Source organism: Patiria miniata, unplaced genomic scaffold (genome assembly GCF_015706575.1).
Source record: "Patiria miniata isolate m_02_andy unplaced genomic scaffold, ASM1570657v1 HiC_scaffold_22, whole genome shotgun sequence".
In the NCBI taxonomy this organism is placed as follows: Eukaryota; Metazoa; Echinodermata; class Asteroidea; order Valvatida; family Asterinidae; genus Patiria; species Patiria miniata.
This window is the reverse complement of record NW_024037061.1, coordinates 18456419-18478158: the sequence shown is the minus strand read 5'-3', so window position 1 is coordinate 18478158 and position 21740 is coordinate 18456419. Positions and strand designations below refer to the sequence as shown.

The window sequence follows — 21740 nt, the reverse complement described above, 5'->3', positions numbered from 1 at the left end:
TTAAGTCAAGTTTTTGCGTCTGGATTGAACACTTTGGATGGAGCGTGCAATGCGCTGGGGACGAGCCAAACAAAGGCAGGCGACAGATCGTAGACTGGTCCCCGGTCCCTTTACTCTAATCTGGGCAAGCCCGATTGTCGACGGAGATTTAGGAGCTTTTTATATTACACGCTGAGCTCAGGTCATATACTGTAAGTTTACATAAAACATGATCGGAATTATAAGACTGCATATACCAGCTGAGGTTTCGTGGGTCCAATACTATATTTTGTCTAGGCCAGACGAAAAGTCTTCACAACAAATATAAAAGTACAAGTACAGAATTTAAAAGCAAATTCAAACATTTGAAAATTATTTATTTAATGTTGAGCGATCAGAACCAAAACATTCTGTCTATTTAAAACCTTTGATATAGGATCTGCATAACGAAGTTGCGATAAAAAAGAAACATTAAATCATAATCACAATAAACGTGATATCATGCTTACAAGTTTGCGTGTCCATTCCCATTTGTTATTTCTTAAGACTAAAGAACATTAATTGTTGTATGGAAAGCATCCCAGAAATGAAATCAGGGGAACGGAGTTTTTAGCAGCCTGACCAAACACAAACACAACAGAAGGTCTCTCCCCCCCCCCCCCCCGGTACGGGAAGTTCTGATGCAAACAAAATTGACAGACATATTATCAAACAATAATTACTCATAATAACAATTACAAAAAAAACCGTTCAAACATCATCTTCTCATCGGGACATATCATTTGCTCATTGATACATTAGCAAAACCAAAATGAGTACTGTGTACATATAATATACAAATCTCAGTAGTACTGACTAATATAATATGTGTGAATGACAAAGCTTAGACATCTCTTTTAAGAAGAAAACAAATAAGTGTGCAACTTACGCCAAGTGCTGTTTAAGTCAACGGAACGGGTTTAAAAAGTCACAGCAGCTATATCAAGTCAGCAATCTTGCATTCTTTTTTTTTAATTTGTTTTTGCTGTGAATGCAAGAAAGCTAATGTGGGCTATTCCATCAATACCAGCTTGATCAACCAATGGATCTAATTCGAAGAAGCAGCTCGTTATGCGTTGTACAGAGAACTGTTTTTTATTTCATTATCATACAGATTCCCCAGGTGAAACATAAAACCGAAACCCCTTCCAATTTAAAAACTAAGGCAATAAATTCCATATCTAGAACCTCAAACAATTTAACATAAACTCAATATTCTGATGTGAGTTCCACCAATCAAATGACAATAATTTGTATGTCGGTTATATAAAAGCTTATATTGGTCACACCTTTATTTGTAAAGCGGTGAACCTGCTGTTGGTTAAGGCTAAATTTGGCGCCGGAGCAATTTCGAATGCACAAAACAAACAGAAAGACACTGCCTTTGGCGTTCAGTGATGGACGTCTTTGAATATGCGGCAAACCAATCAAACAAAACTAACGTGTGTTTCAGTCGGAAACGCAAAACATGCACCGAATGTCTACAGCCGAGGCTGTGATTTCGGGAATGGCACATTATTACTTTATTTAATATATACATTATGCGTAATGTTACAACAGCTTTTGAGTAAATATCTGAGTATATTATACTTTTTTTCATTGACTGCTTGATACAAATGAAGCACCTCCAACATTCTAGCTTTCATTTGAGAAAAATATTCTAAAATGGAGCCAGAGCAACATATCGCATTAGCGCTGAACCTATTTCTTGACGCGTGACTGCTAAAAGCAAAAGGTGCATCCATACAGTTTACATGAACAAGCCAAAACTTAAATTCCGTTTCAAGCCCAAGATAATTCCATCAGGTCAAAGGTCATCGATGACCTATTTAATGAGTTCTTGGTTCTGTTGCTCACCGGTTGGGGGCGCTTGAGCCTGCGGATACTGCACCTGCTGGGCTGGGTAAGCTGCATCAAAGCAGGAAAAAGTGTAAATGAAGTTTTAAGGATGAGACAGTGTAGTTAATATATACATTATCCGTTATGTAACAGCAGCTTTGGAGTAAATATTTTAGTACACTTTTTTCATTTAATACACCTTATATCAATTAAACATCCCCCACATTTCTCTTTTATGGGAAAGTTAGTATGAAAGGGAACCAGGGCAACATATTGTTTTGCCTCTTGACCTGATTCTCGACGCGTGAGTGCTATTAAAGCTAAATGTACATCCACATATACAGTTAACAAGCAAAAGTCAAGACTTAAAATTCTGTTTCAAGCACTAGATATCATGATTCCTTCAGGTCAAAGGTCGTCGATGACCTATTTAATGAGTTCTTGGTACTTTTGCTCACCAGGTGGGGGCGCTTGAACCTGTGGATACTGCCCCTGCTGAGCTGGGTAGGCTGTATCAAAACAGGAGAAGGGGGAAATTAGGAAATGAAGTTTTAAGGATGAGACGACCAGAATAGGGTGTTATACTTTCTATGAACACATATACAGAGAGAAAGACAGCTTATAGATGTTGTGAAGATTAAAAAAAAAAAGGGCTACATGGGAGAGACCACAAGCCTCGCAGTTTGATATCTGATCATTATTACTATAACTTAAAATGTTGAAAAAGACATCTCTTACCAATTTGTGGCTGGCCAGCGGGAACGTTGTAGAAGGCCGGTCCCTAAGGCTGTGTGGTAACCACCACGTGTGGTCGAGCTTGGTAGTGGATCTGTCATTATTAAGAAAAGTTATATTTCATTGGAGTGTTCTTTAATAACTTCATCGTCGTCTAATTGAATGCATCGAACTCTCTTTTCCCATCGAACTCTCTGTTTAAAGATCGATCTGTTTTTATGATTTAAGTGGCTAATTATTTTTGATTTCTGAGCAAACCAACAATCTTGGCCAAAATGGTTGGGACACTTCCTGAGCCTGCCACGGTCACCCACTCCCCGCTCCCCCAGTCAATGTTGTTCTCTCCAGCTGATGGAGCACTCACCGCGCAATGAGAGACAACATCGAACGGGGGCCGGGGGCTTGGGGGCTCAGCGATATTTGGCCAGGATTGTAGATCCATAAGGCATTTGCTTTATTATCCGAATGTTATTTTTTTCCGTTGTAACATTAATTTAAGAAAGCGATGTGAATACACGAAAACTCTATAATACCTTTATACATTTCGTCTACTAGCTTCAGTGGTATTCCATGGCATGAAACGGCGAATAACCAGATTTTTTTGGCCAGAATAAAATGGAAGTGATTTTGAAGGAAAGCAAATCAAAGGATGAAAAGGTATGCCTATATGACCTTACTTGGTAATAACTGCAATACGTGTATACATGCCTAGGTTGGATTAGACTGCTAAATTTAAACTGGAATTTTCCTCAAAAGCATGAAACAGTCACAAGTTCTCAAAAGTCCTTAATAACTTAATCACAAGGCATCATGACCAAAGTCAAGTCACAATGAGCTGTTGTATACGACCATAAAACTGGACTTGTCAACTGAATTGTAATTTTAATACTTGATCTTGATAAAACAACAAGCAATGCAGATACAGAGGATACAACTTGGTGTTGTCACAATGCAGTACCTACCACAGTCTGAGTTGCTGATCCACCACTGCAAAGGGGACCACAGGCCATGCTGGCACCAATGATGGCGACAATAAACTCCACCATGGCGAGAAGTATCAGTGTAGCAGAAACATCATTGATGGCTGCCTGCATATAATCATTGCAAGAGATATAATGTATCAGTTACCTTCACACTTTAAGGGTATCCCACAATTCAACACATATTAAACCTAAATATTTTTGCGGTACGTAACGATCCGTCTTATGAACGTCTAGGCATTTTTGAAAATCTTATAACTTCATCATACATTTTGAAGCACAAATCGCAGTTTAGAAATACTTTAAATCAAGAAAAGCGGAGGAGACGTGATTCTCATTAATATAGTGCTTCAAGAGTGAAGCAACGACGGCAAATTCAATGAGAAACTAGAGGTTATAGGAACAACCACACAGTGTTGGGCTATCATGTTTGTAGCAATCACCACAAACTTCGCCGAACACATCAACTCAAAAAACAAAATTCGACTTTTTCAACATGCCGCTAGAGGGTGCTCTAACATTTGATGACGTCACCTGTAATATTTTTGTAAAGTACAGCTTAAGCAGAGACTGACATCGTTGAAAACAAGTTCACATCAATTTTAAATTATCAGGCACTTCCGGTTTCGACCGGAAGGAAGGGTTATCCGATTTTGCACTTAATACAAAAAAATGACGACCCCACAATATTGTATCGATTGTCATAAAAACAAAATTAAATCTCTAACTGTTGATTTTTATATTGATTTTCAGAGATTAAATCTAGAAATCTTTGCTTGCGTGTAAAATGATACTTGATGACGTCATCGTGACGTCATTACCAGAAATCTCAAGAGCTATGTTACCTATGCTATATATAGCCAAATCTTGATTGTATCTGTCGCGGTTGATTTTTCAGCAATTTCGTAAGGTTTTTAAAAGGTCTTTTTATTATAACTTCTGATCTGATGACGTCATCAATGTTTTACTCGCACCGGTGTTGTATGAAATTTTGAAGCGATTACCGCACATGTCGCTACACACATCGACTGAAAATGCGTTTTTGACAGTTTTAACCTGTCGTCACCGATATTATTTGGTAAAGTTCAACATAGGCAGAGACTAACATCGTTAAAAACAGGTTCACATCTTTTTCCAATTTCGAATTATTGAGCACTTCCGGCTTCAACCGGAAAGAAGGGCCACGTGATTTGACGTGATGAAGATCATGTATTATCATATCAATTCCCGTAAAATTCAAATTCCGGCATCTCACGGGTGATTTCTTATTTATTTTTAAAGATTACCTGACCCATAATGACGTCATAATGACGTAATATCAACAAAGTACATCCTCAGTGGGTTGTGCATTAATGTTTTGAAAAAAAAAAATACATGATAATGCATCATGGTTGTGTTATGGTTGGGTGAACAGTGAACACGTTTCAGTCAGAGCTCCAGAAATACTCATCATTTTTGCGAATTTCCACTCCTAATTATAAGTACATTATTCATTACATTAACAAACTCCATACCTGGATATTCATGTATAAGTTCACTAACAACCTTCTTCCGCTAGTCTTCTCTTCCTTCTTCACTTCCGTTCGCGCCATACTATAGCCACTCCACGAGATCCTGCACCAATCTATATGTTCCATTCACTCGCACCTCTTATTCTGTGAACACCATTCGCTTCTTTGGTCCTTGCGTATCGAATGCTATAGATGAGCGTATCAGATGTCAGCGGTCTTTTCAAGTCTTCATACAAGCAAGCTCTTATCTGCCATTATGCATCGTAGCCCTCTCTCCTGATTAAGTCTACTGTGTTTCTGTATTCCTCACATGTTATTTTTGGGTTTTTTTGTTGTCTTTTTGCTCATACAGCCTTTTGCCATCTTTTCATTTTATTATTATATGTTCCTTGTCTCGTGCCAGCTTACCCATTGTAATATCTTTGTTTGTTTGTTGGGGTGTTTGATTGTTTGTTTGTCCTGTGTTTTTTCTGTCGGCTGTTTTCCACAAGCTTCTGCTTATTAAAACAGCCCGATGCTCTATTAACTTCTTTTATTTTGCTGTTAATTTGATATATACTGCTTTATGGTTTAACGCTTTTCTCTAAAGTTTGTATATATTTTTCTCATGAAGCTTGGAAATGAATTTACAGTTGAAATGAATTGAATTCATATATGTTTTCATTTTGACAAACAGTTCTGAGGAAGAATTTTTCATGAAGAGTACAAATTAGAAGAATAGTAAATTCTTACAATGTTGGGCTGAAAGCCTAACACCTAATAGGCCTATACAGGTGTAAAAAAGATGAAGATAGAAACCCCCTGAGGCAGAAGCAAGAATACGTTTTCATTATAAGGAGGTTAAAGTTCTACTTACCTTCAAATCACAGTGTGAACGAGGATCGTCATAGACGGCCACGAAGACGGCCACGACGCGGCCATAATAATTATAAAGATAACGCGTAATTAAACGCGGATAGCAGTGTTCATTGATGAATGACATCCTGGCAGCACCAAAACCAATGACGCAGCACGTCGCCAAACAAGCCAAGATGGACATGACCATGTAGCCGACAGCCTGTGCAGAAAAACACACAATTTATTCAAACTCTTTAAAAAAAATCTTGATGTAGGCTACATCGCTGGAAGTGGTCCAATATTCGCTAAATGGTTCTATGTTAATATTGAGGCCATAATTATCTGCAAATAACATAGTAGGATTCTACTTATTGGTTACTCTTCCCATTTTGAACATTTTCCATTTCAAGGAAGCAACAACTGAGCACCATGATACTGCCGAGTATTAAAGAAACCCTTAACAATGGCTTACCCATCCAGAATGCTTCTTAGATCCAGACACTATTCCACAGATTCCAGCGAAGCCATAGAACTGTAAAAACATTCAAGGCTGAAATTTAAGGAAGGCTACATGCTTCATTTTGAATGTACATGTGTAGCAGATGTTTATACGAACCCAACCATCATTGGCAAGATATTGAAAAACTTAAACAAGATATGTGGACACAAAATGGAAGTGTCAAAAACATAACGTATCATTGTACACGTAAAACAAAACAAAAAAACACACCGTAAACCTCGTAAGCTATGTGAAAAGTGAGAAATAAATTTTGTGAGGTGGAAATATTCCGCCCAATTCATTTTCCTCTCTCCACACAACTCTTTCCTTTTAAAACGACTGCACCTAGCTAAAAGAGTCAATAGGCATCAGAACTTACACAAGAAACAAAGAAACAAACAAATCGGTACTGTTTTTAAAAAAAAAAAATTCGCATACAAATTCCCCAAAAATAAGTCCACCCTCCCCCCCCCCCCCGGCTGTGACACCCCCCAAAAAATTATACTGGTATAGTATCCGCCTGTTCAAATTACCTTACCCATTCTGTAATCTAGTGTTGATAATCGTGGAATTTGAACAGCGCCCCTATTGAAATATGGTACCAGCTCCCCCCCCCCCCCCCCCCCAGTTTTTATATTTTACGGAGGCCACATGTCCGGAGAAAAAAACCTGTGTACATTTTCCGATTTTTTTGGCTAATGAACCCCCCCTCCGCGAAAATTCCTGGATCCGCCCCTGGTCAATACACAAGAATGGCATGGAATTCGGGAGTATTGTTTCATACTTACTACGATACCACACCAAAGTGGGGATGCAATATCACTGCTATCGTTCACACGGTTAAATGCTGAAAGGGTGACAATCCCCAGAATGACGGTCAAGGAACCCAAAACCACTTGAATTATTCCTGTCCATAGAATACCCTTCCAGTTACCACTTCGAGGCTGTGGGTTGACCGTGCCGAAAGTAACGCCGGCAGCGGGTTGCACCGTCACCTGGTGAATGATACGGAAATGTTCGGGTCGAGTGGCAATGATAAAAACTGAGAGTTTTGATATCAAGTCTAGCCTCAGAAGCATCACGTCAGTCCGCGCGTTAGAGCGCGTGATACTGTGGGGCAACCAATCGGCATGCGCGTCCTGCATGTACACTAGGCTGATGGGCATGTCTGGCTATTAATTATTCAGGCATGTACCGCGTGAACAAGGGCGTGATATCGCGCAGCGACCAATCAGCAGCGTGCATCCGGCTTGGTCTGGGGCGATTGCCTCGTGGCCTGGCGTGGGATCGGCACTGCTGTGAGAGACTTCAACGAGTAAATTCCTGGGAGTGACCGCGTTGTGTCGTGCAATCTCGTGAGCTGACAGCGTTTACTGGGTTACCGTGGTTGGACCGGAGCGGGAGAAAGCCCCATCGCGCCTTGTGTGATCGGTCAGTAAAGCTGGACTTCGTTGTTTACATCCCCCTGTGCAGTTTAAGGTCTTATCGGATATGATTTGGGGTGGATTGTTGTTAAGAAGTCTGGATATTTCAGATATAGGGCCTGAGTTAAGATAATAGTCGGACCCGGAGTAAATCTGAAGGTTGGGGAACAGTTAGGCTTACTTCAGACTTAAGGATTGTCTTCCGTTGTTTGTGCCATTACGCGTAGCTGCGGTATAGCTGCCCTGTGAGTCCGTAGGCTTGTTTTCCCATTGAGGAAGAAGTGTAGCTAAGACTGTTCGGAAGGTCTGTCTGCCGTTGATCTATGCCAATTGGCGTGGCTGCGGTTGATGCGGACTTGGACAACTGAGCTCGCTTTTCCTGCCGGGGAACCTGCTTAATCGTGACTTGTGGAGGGAATCGTGACTTGATTGCGGCCCTGTAAAGTCCGTGAATCCTGAGTTTCCCGAAGGTTTACTGGGTTAACGTTCAGAGGGCTATTATTATCGTCCGGTGGGTCATAGAAACGTTACTAAGTATCCCGTGTGTGTAATTCGCTGGTACGGTCAAGCCAGTAGCAAGGATTGTGTTCTATTGTATAAATCTATTCTGTTATTTGTAGACCTCATTGGGGTCATTTGTGCTAAGTGAAAGAACACTAGCCCGTTATTTAAGTCAGTGGTGCAGACGACCACTTTCTGATAAACTAGAAACCTCAAGTCTAGGTGAGGTATACCCAAGTGAGGTTTACCTTAAGTGAATTACCCCGCTAAGCTGTGAGTTATAATTGTGCAAGTTAATCATAAGGGAGTGCAGTTGACCCCTGTTGAACCAGACGATTATAATTGCATAAGCTAATAAAGGGTGCAGTTGACCCAAGAGCCGTACGAAGATTATAATTGTATAAGTTAATGACAAGGGGTGCAGTTGACCCTTCAGCTAACAGCGAGGTTTACTAGTGTTCATTATCACAGCGAGGTTTACTACTGCTTATTCTAATAGCGAGGTTTACTAGTGTTCATTATCACAGCGAGGTTTACTAGTGCTTATTATCACAGCGAGGTTTACTAGATTATCACAGTGAGGTTTACTAGTGCTTATTCTAAGAGGGAGGTTTACTAGTGCTTATTCTAAGAGCGAGGTTTACTAGTGCTTGTTTTAAGAACGAGGTTTATCAGTGTTAATTCGAACACCGAGGTTTACCTGGATTCATCAGATCTGTGAGGTTCATCGTTGTATAAATTATTGAATGGTGACGCATTGACATTATATTTGAAGTGTGCTAAAGGAATAAACTAGCTGATTAACATCTTGGAATAACTGGTCACTGTGAAGCTTATGTAGTCCCGCTCTCTGTTGGATATATCTGAATAAGTTAGTCCCCTCTTTTGTCAATAAAGTCAAATACTTAATTAATCGCAGATCGGTGGTATATTTCCGCCAAACGAACAGCCCCTAGGCTTAGTCCGCCGTTCGTTAACTATATCCCCCCTTGCGTCAGGCCAGGTAACCGCTCATCCTTGTGCGAGGTTTATAAATATTTTTGTGGGTTAGGCGAGCCCTCAAATTAGAATCCCTCCCCGGACCGTTCGGGGTTGAGCCCGCCCAGTATGTTGAAGGGATTGGGACCTTGCATGGAACCGATCGGCCTGGATTAACTCCACCTGGCTTCTGCACCATGGCTCTGGCTCATCACAAAGGAACCAATTTGCGACGCGCTCATCCTCAAGCAGGCAACAATGACTGTGATGAGCTTCATAGAAGTTGCCGCTGGTAATCCCAGTGGGCCGAATAATCCTCCAACATGGCTAGGCTTCAATTTATGTTGCCTATTGTGAAACCATGAGTCACCAGGTTGGACCGATTGGGGCGTCACGCTTCAGTGACCGGGTGGCTTCTGGCTTCGTACCGATTGGGGTGAAAGAAATTAGCATACCGGACCCAGTACCCGAACGGTCGTTATCTGATGGCTCGCCTTAAGGCCAGGTCTAATTACATTCTTCGATCGGGTCAGACTGTCGGGTCACCTAGTTATTCCCGCCACGAAGGGTGTATAGCTCGTTTCGCCACAATAGTATCATCGACACTGATGACAGAATGGCCAGTTTCGCCAAGGCAAATTGGGCCAATTTTACATTTTAATTAATCAATAGCTTGGCGCTCGTAGATAATGAAAATATATTTGAAGCGTGATTTTAGATCAGAGTAATTAACTAAAAGTGGCACAAAAAGGGCGGAGGGGGCGGGGCCACCACCACCATTCATGTACATTTTCGCTGATATCGTCACAATGCACTTTTTAAATCGTGCCGAGTTTCCCTGACATGTTTGCTGATGTCTTGCATTTATTTGACACCAATTTTATGAAAACAGGGCACACTAAGCTTCGTTGCAAACTGTCCATTTTCAAAAACAGGTAGGCCTAAGAGAGTGCCGACTAACACATCGAATTGAAACTTCACATGTACTACAAAATTAAGGAGGAGAAAATAAAACCAGTTTTTATTGATGTCTTGGCAGTTGTAGAAAATGAAAAAGTATCTTAAGGCCAAAAAAAAAATACTCGGTCTCGAGTCAGCGCGCGCGTCGATGTTAATCATGCGCGTCAACCTTTTTTCCCCTTCAAGTTAACCCAGAAGCTACAACAACGACCTCTATTGCCGCACCTCCTCAAATATTTGTACCAAGGAGCACCAAAGAATGAGGAAATTGCACCAAGGCAAATGATAAAGGGCACCAAGGCAAATTATGGAGGACCCCAATGTGTAATGAGGACACATAAAAACAAAATAGTACCTACCTTGAGTGTACAATTCAAAATTTGAAGAAAAAAAACCACCAAAAAAATAAAAAATAAAATAAGGCCAAAAAAAAATTCTGTCTCTGGTCAGACCAAAGTTCCAGAATTGACGCGGGGACGCGTTTTTTTTTTGATTTTTTTTTTTCTTCAAGCTTGGATTGTACAGACAAGGTGGGGTACTATTTTGCTTTTTTGGTGTCCTCGTGTACACTGGTGTCCTCCATAATTTGCCTTGTGCTCTCGATCATTTGCCTTGGTGCAATTTCCTATTCTTTGTTGCTCTTTGGTAAAAAAAAAAATGAGCAGGTGCGGCAATAGAGGGCGCTGTTGGAGCTACCGCGGAACATTTTGGAAAAAAAAAAATTGACGCGCATGATTAAAATCGACGCGCGCGCTGATCAGAGACCGACTTATTTTTTTTTTGGCCTAAACCGCGTCGCCGCATCAATTCCGGAACTTCGGTCTGACCAGAGACCGACAATTTTTTTTTTTTTTTTGGCCTAAAAGTGAAGCGAAATTGGAATTCGATCTATTTGTCGGCACTCTTATGCACACATGTAAATGTACATTATCGATCCTGGGTCTCCCGCCACGCCTTGAGAACAATTTGTTTATCCCCCGGAAACAGCAGCGAGACACTTTCTGACGAACTTGGCCGCACTCGGGTTTCGTTGGGCTGAAACTAGTGATAGGTTTCGTTTTTCTTTTTCTTGTTACCCTTTTTTTCTTTACTGTGTTGGCAAATAATGCATTACCTGGTTTTAGCTCATATTTTTCGTTATCATCAAACATACATTCACACAATACTCGAAGTGCTTCTAGAAAAAATATCCATGTTTGTTACAGTCGAACGACCTTGTTTAAAAAACAATCTTATTCAACGTGGTGCAAATTACTGGAACAGTCTTAGTGAATCTATGAAAAAATCACCATCACAGGCTATATTTGTCAAAAACTAAGAAAACAACTTCTTGATGCATATTTATAAATGTAATGTGTAAATTATCTCGTATTGTTATGTCTTAGTACCTGCATGCACACTCATTTGTTGTTGTAGTCCTTTGTCCTGTCTGTCCCATTGTCTGTCCCTAGGTTAGTGTACAAAAGCATTTTTGCTTCACCAAAACTTAAATGTTGTTCTTTGTGTAATAATTTGATATTAAACTTAACCTGTAATATTGTATTAACTTATTGTAAACACTGTAGCCTTCATCCAAGGACAGCATCGAAATAAATGTACTACTACTTCTACTACTACGTGTTTGAGCGGGAAAAAAAACCCAAAAAACAAATTGTCGTATAGTTTTTAGTTGTTTGTGTTTCAGTAGAATAAAATGAAACAAATACGAGTGTGCTGTGATATTTTTTTATCTGTATACAGAGGACAAGGATTTTTTATTTTGTTTTTAGGAATACGCATCAAAAAAGGAATGCTGTAACTCGATGCGTTGTCCCTTTTTCGAAAGACAGACCCCAAAACGGTGTCCTGTAAAGGCTTTGCTTTTTCTTTGTTTTTTATTGTCCCAGCCACGTGTTAGCCATGCCCAGGTCATCTATCGCTAGATCCTAGTATGGACCATGGTTCATCCACTAGAGGGGGTGTAAGTCTTGTGATCCTACTGGAGGGGTTGGAAATTGGCGGGAAAACCTAATGTGCTTGTGCGCATTTACATAGGCTTGTGTACAAATGCATTGTTCACATAGGGATTACCTCGACCACCCCTGTGGCAAAAATGGAACTGTCAAATGGCATTGAGGAGGTTAGTGTCTGGTTTTATTGACTGTTTATAGGGCCTGAGTGATACCAGGGGTTAATCTGGGTGAATGGTGGACTTTGAGGGCCGGGTAGCTCAAATTACATTGTGTCATGGATTGATTCCATGCAGCCGTCTAATATCACAGCGCCAAAAATTAGCACGCGAAGGGTTAAAATTCAAAAAAGGGTGTACGGTTAATGGTTTGCTTTTCCTTTTTTCTTTTTAAGATTCTAAAACGGTAACTGGTAAAGGGTGGGTTTGCTGGGTTTTTTTAATTCAAAAACGGTTACTGGTAAAAGGTTTGCTTTTTCCTTTTTTTAAATTTCAATTCTCAATTAAAAAGACAGAAATGGGTAAAGGGTTTGCTTTTTAATTTTTTTAACAGATTCAAAAAGCGGTAAAATGTAAAACAAGTTTGTTTTTCTGTTTCCGTTTTTTTAGACGCATAAACGGTAACTGGTAATCGATTTGCTTTTTCTGTTTCCACACCAAGATTATAATAGGGTAAACGGTAAAGGTTTTTTTTTTTTTTTTTTTTTTTTTTTGACAATTTTCAAACGGTAATTGATTGGACGGTATGTACACAGATCATTATCAAGATGGGAAAGTTACATCTAGACACCTGTTTTGGAAAATAGACATTTTGCGATGAAGGTAAGGTTTGCCCTATTTTCCAAAAAATGTGTGTCAAAATAACTGCAAGACACCAGCAAACCTGTCAGGGAAACTTGACACAATTTATAAAAGTGCATTGCGAAGATATAAGCAAAAATATACGCAAAAATATACATGGAAGTGGGTAGCGAGCCCGCCCCCTCCCCGAATTTGGCGCCGCTCTTATTTAATTAGTCTGATCTAACATCACTCAAAAATTATATTTCAATTATCTTCAAGTGCCAAGCTGTCAAACGAAACTGATTTCGTTCTTGTTTTCACAATGTTAAGTAAATGTAAAATTGGCCCCATTTGGCATGGCGACAATGAGCATCGGTCTGATCTAGCGAAGCTTAAGACTTGCCATTCTGTGATCAAGGTCGATGATACTATGCCTTGGACCATAAGGGGATTTTTGTTAAACCCTATCCAGCTCTCAGCCTAATATGCTAGGTATTTATTGGGTAGTAGTGTGGAGTGATGAAAAAGATGAAATGAATTTGTGATACTTTGTAGAACAAACTCAACGCCATAATGGCATATTGCATACCGGTGATTGATGTAATGTAGGCCTAAACCAACAAATTACGAACACCAACAACTACGAGAGAATAATTTGCCTTGTAGGCCTACACTCGACAGGCGTACAACAAGTACAGAACGTGTCGTACAGGTAAATATGATGTTCTTTCTCATTCTGACATTACCATATGAATAAAGGCACTACGCACATGACATTGCAAATACCAGTAGTAAACTTTACTGGTGTGTGTGTAGTCAAGTGTGAAAGCCAGTCATGTTCAGTTGACCTGTACAAACTGGTACAAGGTAGGCAAAATGGCGACGGTGCATTGACGGAATCTTTTACCCAACCCGAGCAAACAGAAAGTAAAATCACCATTGATTTCTAAATTACACATTTTCTCACAGATCCAATTGTCAATAAAGCAATCATAGAAATGAGCAGCTATTACCCAGTCTGCTGCATTAGTCTTAATTTCACTTTTAGCCAAAACTGAACAGTCTAATTCCCGAAGTGGTCACGGACTTACCAGTTGTTGCTGGCCGACGGGCTGAGGCGCAGCCACGTAGGCCGGTGGGGCGTTGGTAGGGGTCATCATTGTGACAGAAAGTATCTCTGGAATCTGTTAATCCAATCAATTAATCCATAATTAGTCAGGCGGTCGATCGGTTCAATTCATCCATATTTTCACATATTTTATAAAAGTGAGATAAGGTCTGAGTGTTAATACATTTATACTTCTGATTTTTCAAGTTCACATAGTTTCGCAAATGCTCCATGGGACATCTTCTGGAAAAACCTGTCTCACTCTCTCAAGGCGCCAATAAGCACTTGCTTTTCTTGCCATAGTAATGATAAACATTATTATAGGACATTTAAAAGTGATTTAAGCGAAAAAACAAACGCAATCGTTTCAGTACCTTTCGCTGGATAGAGTGTTCTTGTTTCCTAAAACGGCGTCACTGACGGAAACGGCGTTCTAAAGACCTACACACAGCGCATACAGACTGGGTTTGTCCATATATCGTACAAGGGAAAGAAAAGACACTCTGCTGAAAAAAAGTAAAACAGGAAGTAGTTTTTCGTTTGAAAGGGCGCCACCACATTACTGGTAGGTGTAAAGTAAATTTGCTCCAGTCACTGAACGCGAGGTGTGCAAGTTAGTTGTGCAAAGCCACTAAATCCCCCCTTTCATGTCAATCATGGAGATATGTAACATCATAAATCTGTTTTTTCCCTGATTTAGTACCACTCAGGTGCTTCAGGGGGAAATGCTTAGGTACCTCATTTTGAGACAGTGTACAGTATTGTGCTGTGAATGAGCTGACTGTATTGTAAATAGGCATGGGCTTCAATTGGTGGGGGACGGGGGGTTGGACATGTGCCCGGACATGTGCCCACCCCACCCCCCCCCAACCCCCACCCCCTCACACACGCACTTTTTAAAGTGTGAGGGGTATCGTATCGTTTGTCCCCCCCCCCCTGTACACTTTTTTCGTCAACGGATACAAATTGTAGCCCATATTTCATTCTGTAGTTCAGAATAGCTGATTCAATGACTCCACACTCGAAAATAATGTATAAATGACGATCTCTTGCTCAAAAACAAATTGGTTAAAATGGTCAGAAATCGCCTCAGATCGCACCACAAAAGAATTTCCGGGGCCCTTCAGCAGGCCCCGGACCCCATCACCCAAGGCCATAAGGGCTTCGCACTTGCATTAGTTCTGATCAAGGTATTTACCCCCATTTTTGAGAAGCGATTGACGCTCTGGTACCTGTAAACAGGAATCAGAGATGGGAGTAGTATGAATAATTCTCCCCCAGATCTTGCACTTTACATCATGTCGACATTGTTTATGGCTTTTTGTCCACATGCTTTTTCAAGTAAACAATACAACAGTATGTTAATTAATTCATTGTTCATTTGTTCATTGATTTTTTTTTTTATTGATGACTGTTGAGTTTTTTATATTTCTAAGAATTTGTGCGAATTTAATAATTGTTACTCTTATTGTTGAAAGAGAACAATACAAGCATTCTATTCATGTTATAATCAGTTCGAATTTGAAACTGATTGTATAAAATGTGAAATATTATTGAGAACAAAATTACTTGGAAAGTGTTATTTTGTATTGGACTGTCTGAAGTAGCAGTAATGAGTAGACCTACTACTACAACAGAACAAACAATTGACAGAAATAAGATGGGATTTTTGCGTCGGGGTGATGTAAATCAAATTACGTTTTGCCCTTCACCGACGTATAGACACTGTATACTAAGTGTCTTACCTCCCGAGTGAAGGTTGGGAAAAAAAACACTCAGGTGGGTTCGAACCCACGACCTCCTGCTTTCTAGTGCAGATGTCTTACCTCTCCACTATCGTGCTAACGGGATCGGTTGGTTGGTTCGAATCTATTGTACATAGCAGCGGGTACCGCATTAATTATTAATAAGATGGGATTTTTTGTTTTTGTTTGCAAACAATGCAATTAAATCAAATCAAACACGTTACTAAGTGTTACTATTTCACTGACACGTCAACTTTTGTCCGCACTTTATTCATGTATTCGGTCATTCATTTATTCTTTTATTCGTCTCTTCACTTTGTCATCTCTTGAAAATCATCACTGAAAATGCCTCTTGCCTTTTACACACAATATTATCTATTTCTCGTGTTGATTCTCCGTAGCCCCTCACACGTTTACCTACCCAACGCTAGTGATGCCCGTCCCCATAGACCAATTTGGTGACATCATAGAGTTTCATCAAGTGCATATAATATGTGGTTTGTCAAACAAAATTAAGCGTACCACCGCGTCATATTCTAAATAAAGCAATCGCTTAGTGGCATTAAAAGTGCCTCGACTTCACAGTGGTACTGAAGGCCTTTTCCCTCAACTGTGTACGAGATCTCATTGTATACATTATTGCAAAACCCGTGACCCAAAGTGAGTACACGAACTACACTTCCGTGAGCGCACCAATCGTCAACCATGCACAAGAAATGCACGTAGTTGTGTAGGCCTATTTCAAGTGACTTCACCACAATACTTTTCGACGCCTTCGTTTCCTTCAACAGTTTTTATTCATGACCGAGTAGCCGGGTGTGTGCTTGGAGCCGGGGGAATGTGCCCCAACAAATTCCCAGTGCCCGCATCCCCCACAAAACAAAAAAAACCGTTGAGGCAAATGGGAATTCAAGCATTCTCTTTATTTTAAATGTTTCATAATAAGGTCTGCACTACGAACTTTACTATTAAAAAAAATCCATTAAGTTTAAAGACAAGTGAACGTGATATCCTGACTATTTATTGTTTTAATCCCTTTTCCAAATGTGGTTTCTTAACACTTAAGGACGTTGTTGTATAGAAAGCATCCCTGAAATGGGAATACGTTTTAGCAGCATAAAATATAACTAAATGTTCAGCCCTTACGGCAGTTCTGTTCCAAACAGTGTAGGATAACATTTTAAAATTCTGGTCATTGTTGTATGGAAAGCATCCAAGATATGAAATCAATGGAACGGAGTTTTTAGCAGCATGACCAAACACAAACACAGCTGAAGGTCCACCCCCCGGTACGGGAAGTTCTGATGCAAACAAAATTGACAGACATGTTATCAAACAATAATAACTCATAATAACAATTACAAAAAAAACGTTCAAACATCACCTTCTCATAGGGACATATCATTTGCTCATTGATACATTAGCAAAACCAAAGTGAGTACTGTGTACATATAAATGACAAATCTGAGTAGTACTGACTAATATAATATGTGTGAATTACAAAGCTTAGACATCTCTTTTAAGAAGAAAACAAATAAGTGTGTAACTTACGCCAAGTGCTGTTGAAGTCAACGGACGGGGTTTAAAAAGTCACAGCGGCTATATCAAGTCAGCAATCTTGAATTCTTTTTTTAAATTTGTTTTTGCTGTGAATGCAAGAAAGCTAATGTGGGCTATTCCATCAATACCAGCTTGATCAACGAATGGATCTAATTCGGAGAAGCAGCTCGTCATGCGTTGTACAGAGAGCTGTTTTTATATTTCATTATCATACAGATTCCCCAGGTGAAACATAACACCGAAACCCCTTCCAATTTGAAAACTAAGGCAATAAATTCCATATCTAGAACCTCAAACAATTTAACATAAACTCAATTTTCTAAATTATACGACTCCCTGTTATGCTCAGCGTGGAATGGGAGAAATATTATCGCAAGGTAAAATCTGGACTTTTCCATTTCACGAGGCGAAGCCGAGTGAACTGGAAATAGTATTTCCCATTCCCCATTGGCGGATAGTATACTTTTTGAGCCCGGGCGTGAATGGGGGCCATAACGAATGTCACGTGATGGGAGTTCCTCCAATCAAAGGACAAGGATTTGTATGTCGGTTATATAAAAGCTTATATTGGTCACACCTTTATTTGTAAAGCGGTGAACCTGCTGTTGGTTAAGGCTAAATTTGGCTCCGGAGCAATTTCGAATGCACAAAACAAACAGAAAGACACTGCCTTTGGCGTTCAGTGATGGACGTCTTTGAAAACGCAGCAATTAAATACAACAAAACTAACTAGTATTTTAGTCAGAAACGCAAAACATGCCCCGAATGTCTACAGCCGAGGCTGTGATTTTGGGAATGGCCCATTTTTAGTTTATTTAATATATACATTATGCATAATGTTACAACAGCTATTGAGTAAATATCTGAATAGGCCTATATTATACTTTTTTTCATTAACTGCTTGATTCAAATTAAGCATCTCCAACATTCTAACTTTCATTTGAGAAAAAAAATATTCTAAAATGGAGCCAGAGTAACATATCGCTTTACCTCCGAACCTATTTCTTGACGCGTGACTGCTAAAAGCTTAATGTGCATTCATATAAAGTTTACATGAACAAGCCAAAACTTAAATTCCGTTTTAAGCCCTAGATGATTCCATCAGGTCAAAGGTCATCGATGACCTATTTAATGAGTTCTTGGTACTGTTGCTCACCGGTTGGGGGCGCTTGAGTCTGCGGATACTGCACGTGCTGGGCTGGGTTAGCTGCATCAAAACAGGAGAAAGGGTGAATGAAGTGTTAAGGATGAGACAGTGTGGTTAATGTACACATCACCGTAATGTAACAGCAGCTTTTCAGTAAATATCTCAAAGTACACTTTTTTTCATTTAATATACTTTACATCAATTAAACATCTCCCACATTTCTCTTTTATCGGAAAGTTATTGTGAAATGGAGCCAGGGCAACATATTGTTTTGCCTCTTAACCTGATTCTCGACGCGTGAGTTCTATAAAAGCTAAATGAACATCCACATATACCGTTAACAAGCAAAATTCAAGACTTTAAATTCTGTTTCAAGCACTAGATATCATAATTCCTTCAGGTCAAAGGTCATCGCTGACCTATTTAATGAGTTCTTGGTACTGTTGCTCACCGGTTGGGGGCGCTTGAGCCTGCGGATACTGCACCTGCTGGGCTGGGTAAGCTGCATCAAAACAGGAAAAAGGGTGAATGAAGTTTTAAGGATGAGACAGTATATTTGAGTAAATATTTTAGTACACCTTTTTTCATTTAATATACTTTACATCAATTAAACATCTCCCAAATTTCTCTTTTATCGGAAAGTTAGTATGAAAGGGAACCAGGGCAACATATTGTTTTGCCTCTTAACCTGATTCTCGACGCGTGAGTTCTATGTACATCCACATATACAGTTAACAAGCAAAAGTCAAGACTTAAAATTCTGTTTCAAGTACTAGATATCATGATTCCTTCAGGTCAAAGGTCATCGATGACCTATTTAATGAGTTCTTGGTACTATTGCTCACCAGGTGGGGGCGCTTGAGCCTGCGGATACTGCCCCTGCTGAGCTGGGTAGGCTGTATCAAAACAGGAGAAGGGGAAATTAGGAAATGCAATTTTAAGGATGAGACGACCAGAGAAGGGTGTTATACTTTCTATGAACACATATACAGAGGAAAAGACAGCTTAAAGATGTTGTGAAGAATTTAAAAAAAAAAGGGCTACATGGGAGAGACCACAAGCTTCGCAGTTTGATATCTGATCATTATTACTATAACTTAAAATGTTGAAAAAGACATCTCTTACCAATTTGTGGCTGGCCAGAGGGAACGTTGTAGAAGGCCGGGCCATGGGGCTGTGTGGTAACCACCATGTGTGGTCGAGCTTGGTAGTGGATCTGTCATTATCAAGAAAAGTTGTGTTTCATTGGAGTGTTTCTTCAACTACATCGTCGTCTAATTGAATGCATTGCCTATCATGGCGATACCTTGCAAACGTACGCGTAATTGTCGCTGATCCCATATCTGAACATTCTTTTCCAATCGAACTCTCTGTTTATGATCGATCTGGTTTTTTTATGATTTAAGTGGCTAATTATTCTTGATTTCTGAGCAAATCTACAATCCCGGCCAAAATGGTTGGGACACTTCCTGAGCCTGCCACGGTCACCCACTCCCCCGCTCCCCCGGTCAATGTTGTTCTCTACAGCTGATGGAGCACACACCGCGCAATAAGAGACAACATTGAACGGGGGCCGGGGGCTTGGGGGCTCAGCGAGATTTGGCCAGGACTGTAGATCCATAGGGCATTTGCTTTATTATCCAAATATTATTTTTTTCCGTTGTAACATTAATTAAGAAAGCGACGTGAATACACGAAAACTCTATTATACCTTTATACATTTCGTCTACTAGCTTCAGTGGTATTCCATGGCATGAAACGGCGAATAACTAGTTTTTTTTGCCAGAATAAAATGGAAGTGCTTTCGAAGGAAAGCAAATCAAAGGATGAAAAGGTATGCCTATATGACCTTACGTGGTAATAACTGCAATACGTGTATACATGCCTAGGTTAGATTTGACTGCTAAATTTAAACTGGAATTTACCTCAAAAGCATGAAATACTCCTTTTATACAACAGTCACAAGTTCTCAAAAGTCCTTAATAACTTAATCACAAGGCATCATGACCAAAGTCAAGTCACAATGAGCTGTTGTATACACCCATAAAACTGGACTTGTCAACTGAATTGTTAATTACTTGATCTTGATAAAACAACAAGCAATGCAGATACAGAGGATACAACTTGGTGTTGTCCCAATGCGGTACCTACCACAGTCTGAGTTGCTGATCCACCGTTGCAAAGGGGACCGCAGGTCATGCTGGCACCAACGATGGCGACAACAAACTCCACTAGGCGAGAATATCAGTGTAGCGTAAACACCATTGACAGCCGCCTGCATAGAATCATTGCAAGAGATATAATGTATCAGTTACCTTCACACTTTAAGGGTATCCCACAATTCAACACATATTAAACCCAAATATTTTTGCGGTACGTAACGATCCGTCTTGTGAACGTCTAGGCAATTTTGAAAATCTTATAACTTCATCATACATGTTGAAGCACAAATCGCAGTTTAGAAATACTTTAAATCAAGAAAAGCGGAGGAGACGTGATTCTCATTGATATAGTGCTTCAAGAGTGAAGCAACGACGGCAACTTCAATGAGAAACTAGAGGTTATAGGAACAACCACACGGTGTTGGGCTATCATGTTTGTAGCAATTACCACAAACTTCGCCGAACACATCAACTCAAAAACCAAAATTCGACTTTTTCAACATGCCGCTAGAGGGTGCTCCAACATTTGATGACGTCACCTGTAATATTTTTGTAAAGTACAGCCTAAGCAGAGACTCACATCGTTGAAAGCAAGTTCACATCAATTTTAAATTATCAGGCACTTCCGGTTTCGACCGGAAGGAAGAGTTATCTGATTTTGCACTTAATACAAAAAATGACGACCCCACAATATTGTATCGATTGTCATAAAAACAAAATTAAATCTTTAACAGTTGATTTTCATATATTTTGAGAGATTAAATCTAGAAATATTTGCTTGCTTGTAAAATGATACTTGATGACGTCATCGTGACGTCATTACCAGAAATCTCAAGAGCTATGTTACCTGTGCTATATATAGCCAAATCCCATTATGCATCGTAGCCTTCTCTCCTGATTAAGTCTACTGCGTTTCTGTATTCCTCACATGTTATTTTTGTTGTTGTTTTTTTTTGTCTTTTTTGCTCAAACAGCCTTTTGCCATCTTTTCATTTTATTATTATA

The 21740-nt window shown here is 39.8% G+C and overlaps 2 protein-coding genes across 3 annotated transcripts; both read right to left on the bottom strand.

Moving 5' to 3' along the window:
• Window positions 1-240: 240 nt before the first annotated feature.
• On the bottom strand, window positions 241-14173 carry LOC119730146. Its single transcript, XM_038202919.1, has 8 exons — window positions 14105-14173; window positions 7208-7414; window positions 6393-6452; window positions 5940-6140; window positions 3555-3680; window positions 2596-2686; window positions 2316-2366; window positions 241-1926 (listed from the first exon to the last, which is right to left on the bottom strand). Exons 1-6 carry the CDS (start codon window positions 14171-14173, stop codon window positions 2639-2641), a joined length of 711 nt encoding a protein of 236 aa, XP_038058847.1. The 3' UTR covers window positions 241-1926; window positions 2316-2366; window positions 2596-2638.
• Window positions 14174-16772: 2599 nt separating this feature from the next.
• On the bottom strand, window positions 16773-20799 carry LOC119730578 (endo-1,4-beta-xylanase C-like). Of its 2 annotated transcripts, none has more exons than XM_038203557.1 (5): window positions 20725-20799; window positions 19699-19789; window positions 19419-19469; window positions 18993-19075; window positions 16773-18550 (listed from the first exon to the last, which is right to left on the bottom strand). In XM_038203557.1, exons 1-4 carry the CDS (start codon window positions 20770-20772, stop codon window positions 18993-18995), a joined length of 273 nt encoding a protein of 90 aa, XP_038059485.1. In that variant the 5' UTR covers window positions 20773-20799; the 3' UTR covers window positions 16773-18550. The 2 variants fall into 2 exon arrangements, with proteins under 2 accessions (XP_038059485.1, XP_038059484.1); XM_038203556.1 differs by having other exon boundaries at window positions 16773-18633; window positions 19025-19075.
• Between the last annotated feature and the right edge of the window lie 941 nt (window positions 20800-21740).

What these genes read in the sequence shown, in the direction of transcription:
- LOC119730146 (XM_038202919.1), bottom strand. Translation starts at nt 14,173, where the DNA reads ATGATGACCCCTACCAACGCCCCACCGGCCTACGTGGCTGCGCCTCAG. An exon ending in CCGTCGGCCAGCAACAACTG is followed by an intron (nt 7,415 to 14,104) that starts GTAAGTCCGTGA and finishes ATCATTCACCAG; the next exon opens with GTGACGGTGCAACCCGCTGC. An exon ending in CACTTTGGTGTGGTATCGTA is followed by an intron (nt 6,453 to 7,207) that starts GTAAGTATGAAA and finishes ATGTTTTTACAG; the next exon opens with TTCTATGGCTTCGCTGGAAT.
- LOC119730578 (XM_038203556.1), bottom strand. Translation starts at nt 20,772, where the DNA reads ATGACCTGCGGTCCCCTTTGCAACGGTGGATCAGCAACTCAGACTGTG. An exon ending in GATCAGCAACTCAGACTGTG is followed by an intron (nt 19,790 to 20,724) that starts GTAGGTACCGCA and finishes TGATAATGACAG; the next exon opens with ATCCACTACCAAGCTCGACC. An exon ending in GGCTCAAGCGCCCCCAACCG is followed by an intron (nt 18,634 to 19,024) that starts GTGAGCAACAGT and finishes GTTTTGATGCAG; the next exon opens with CTAACCCAGCCCAGCACGTG.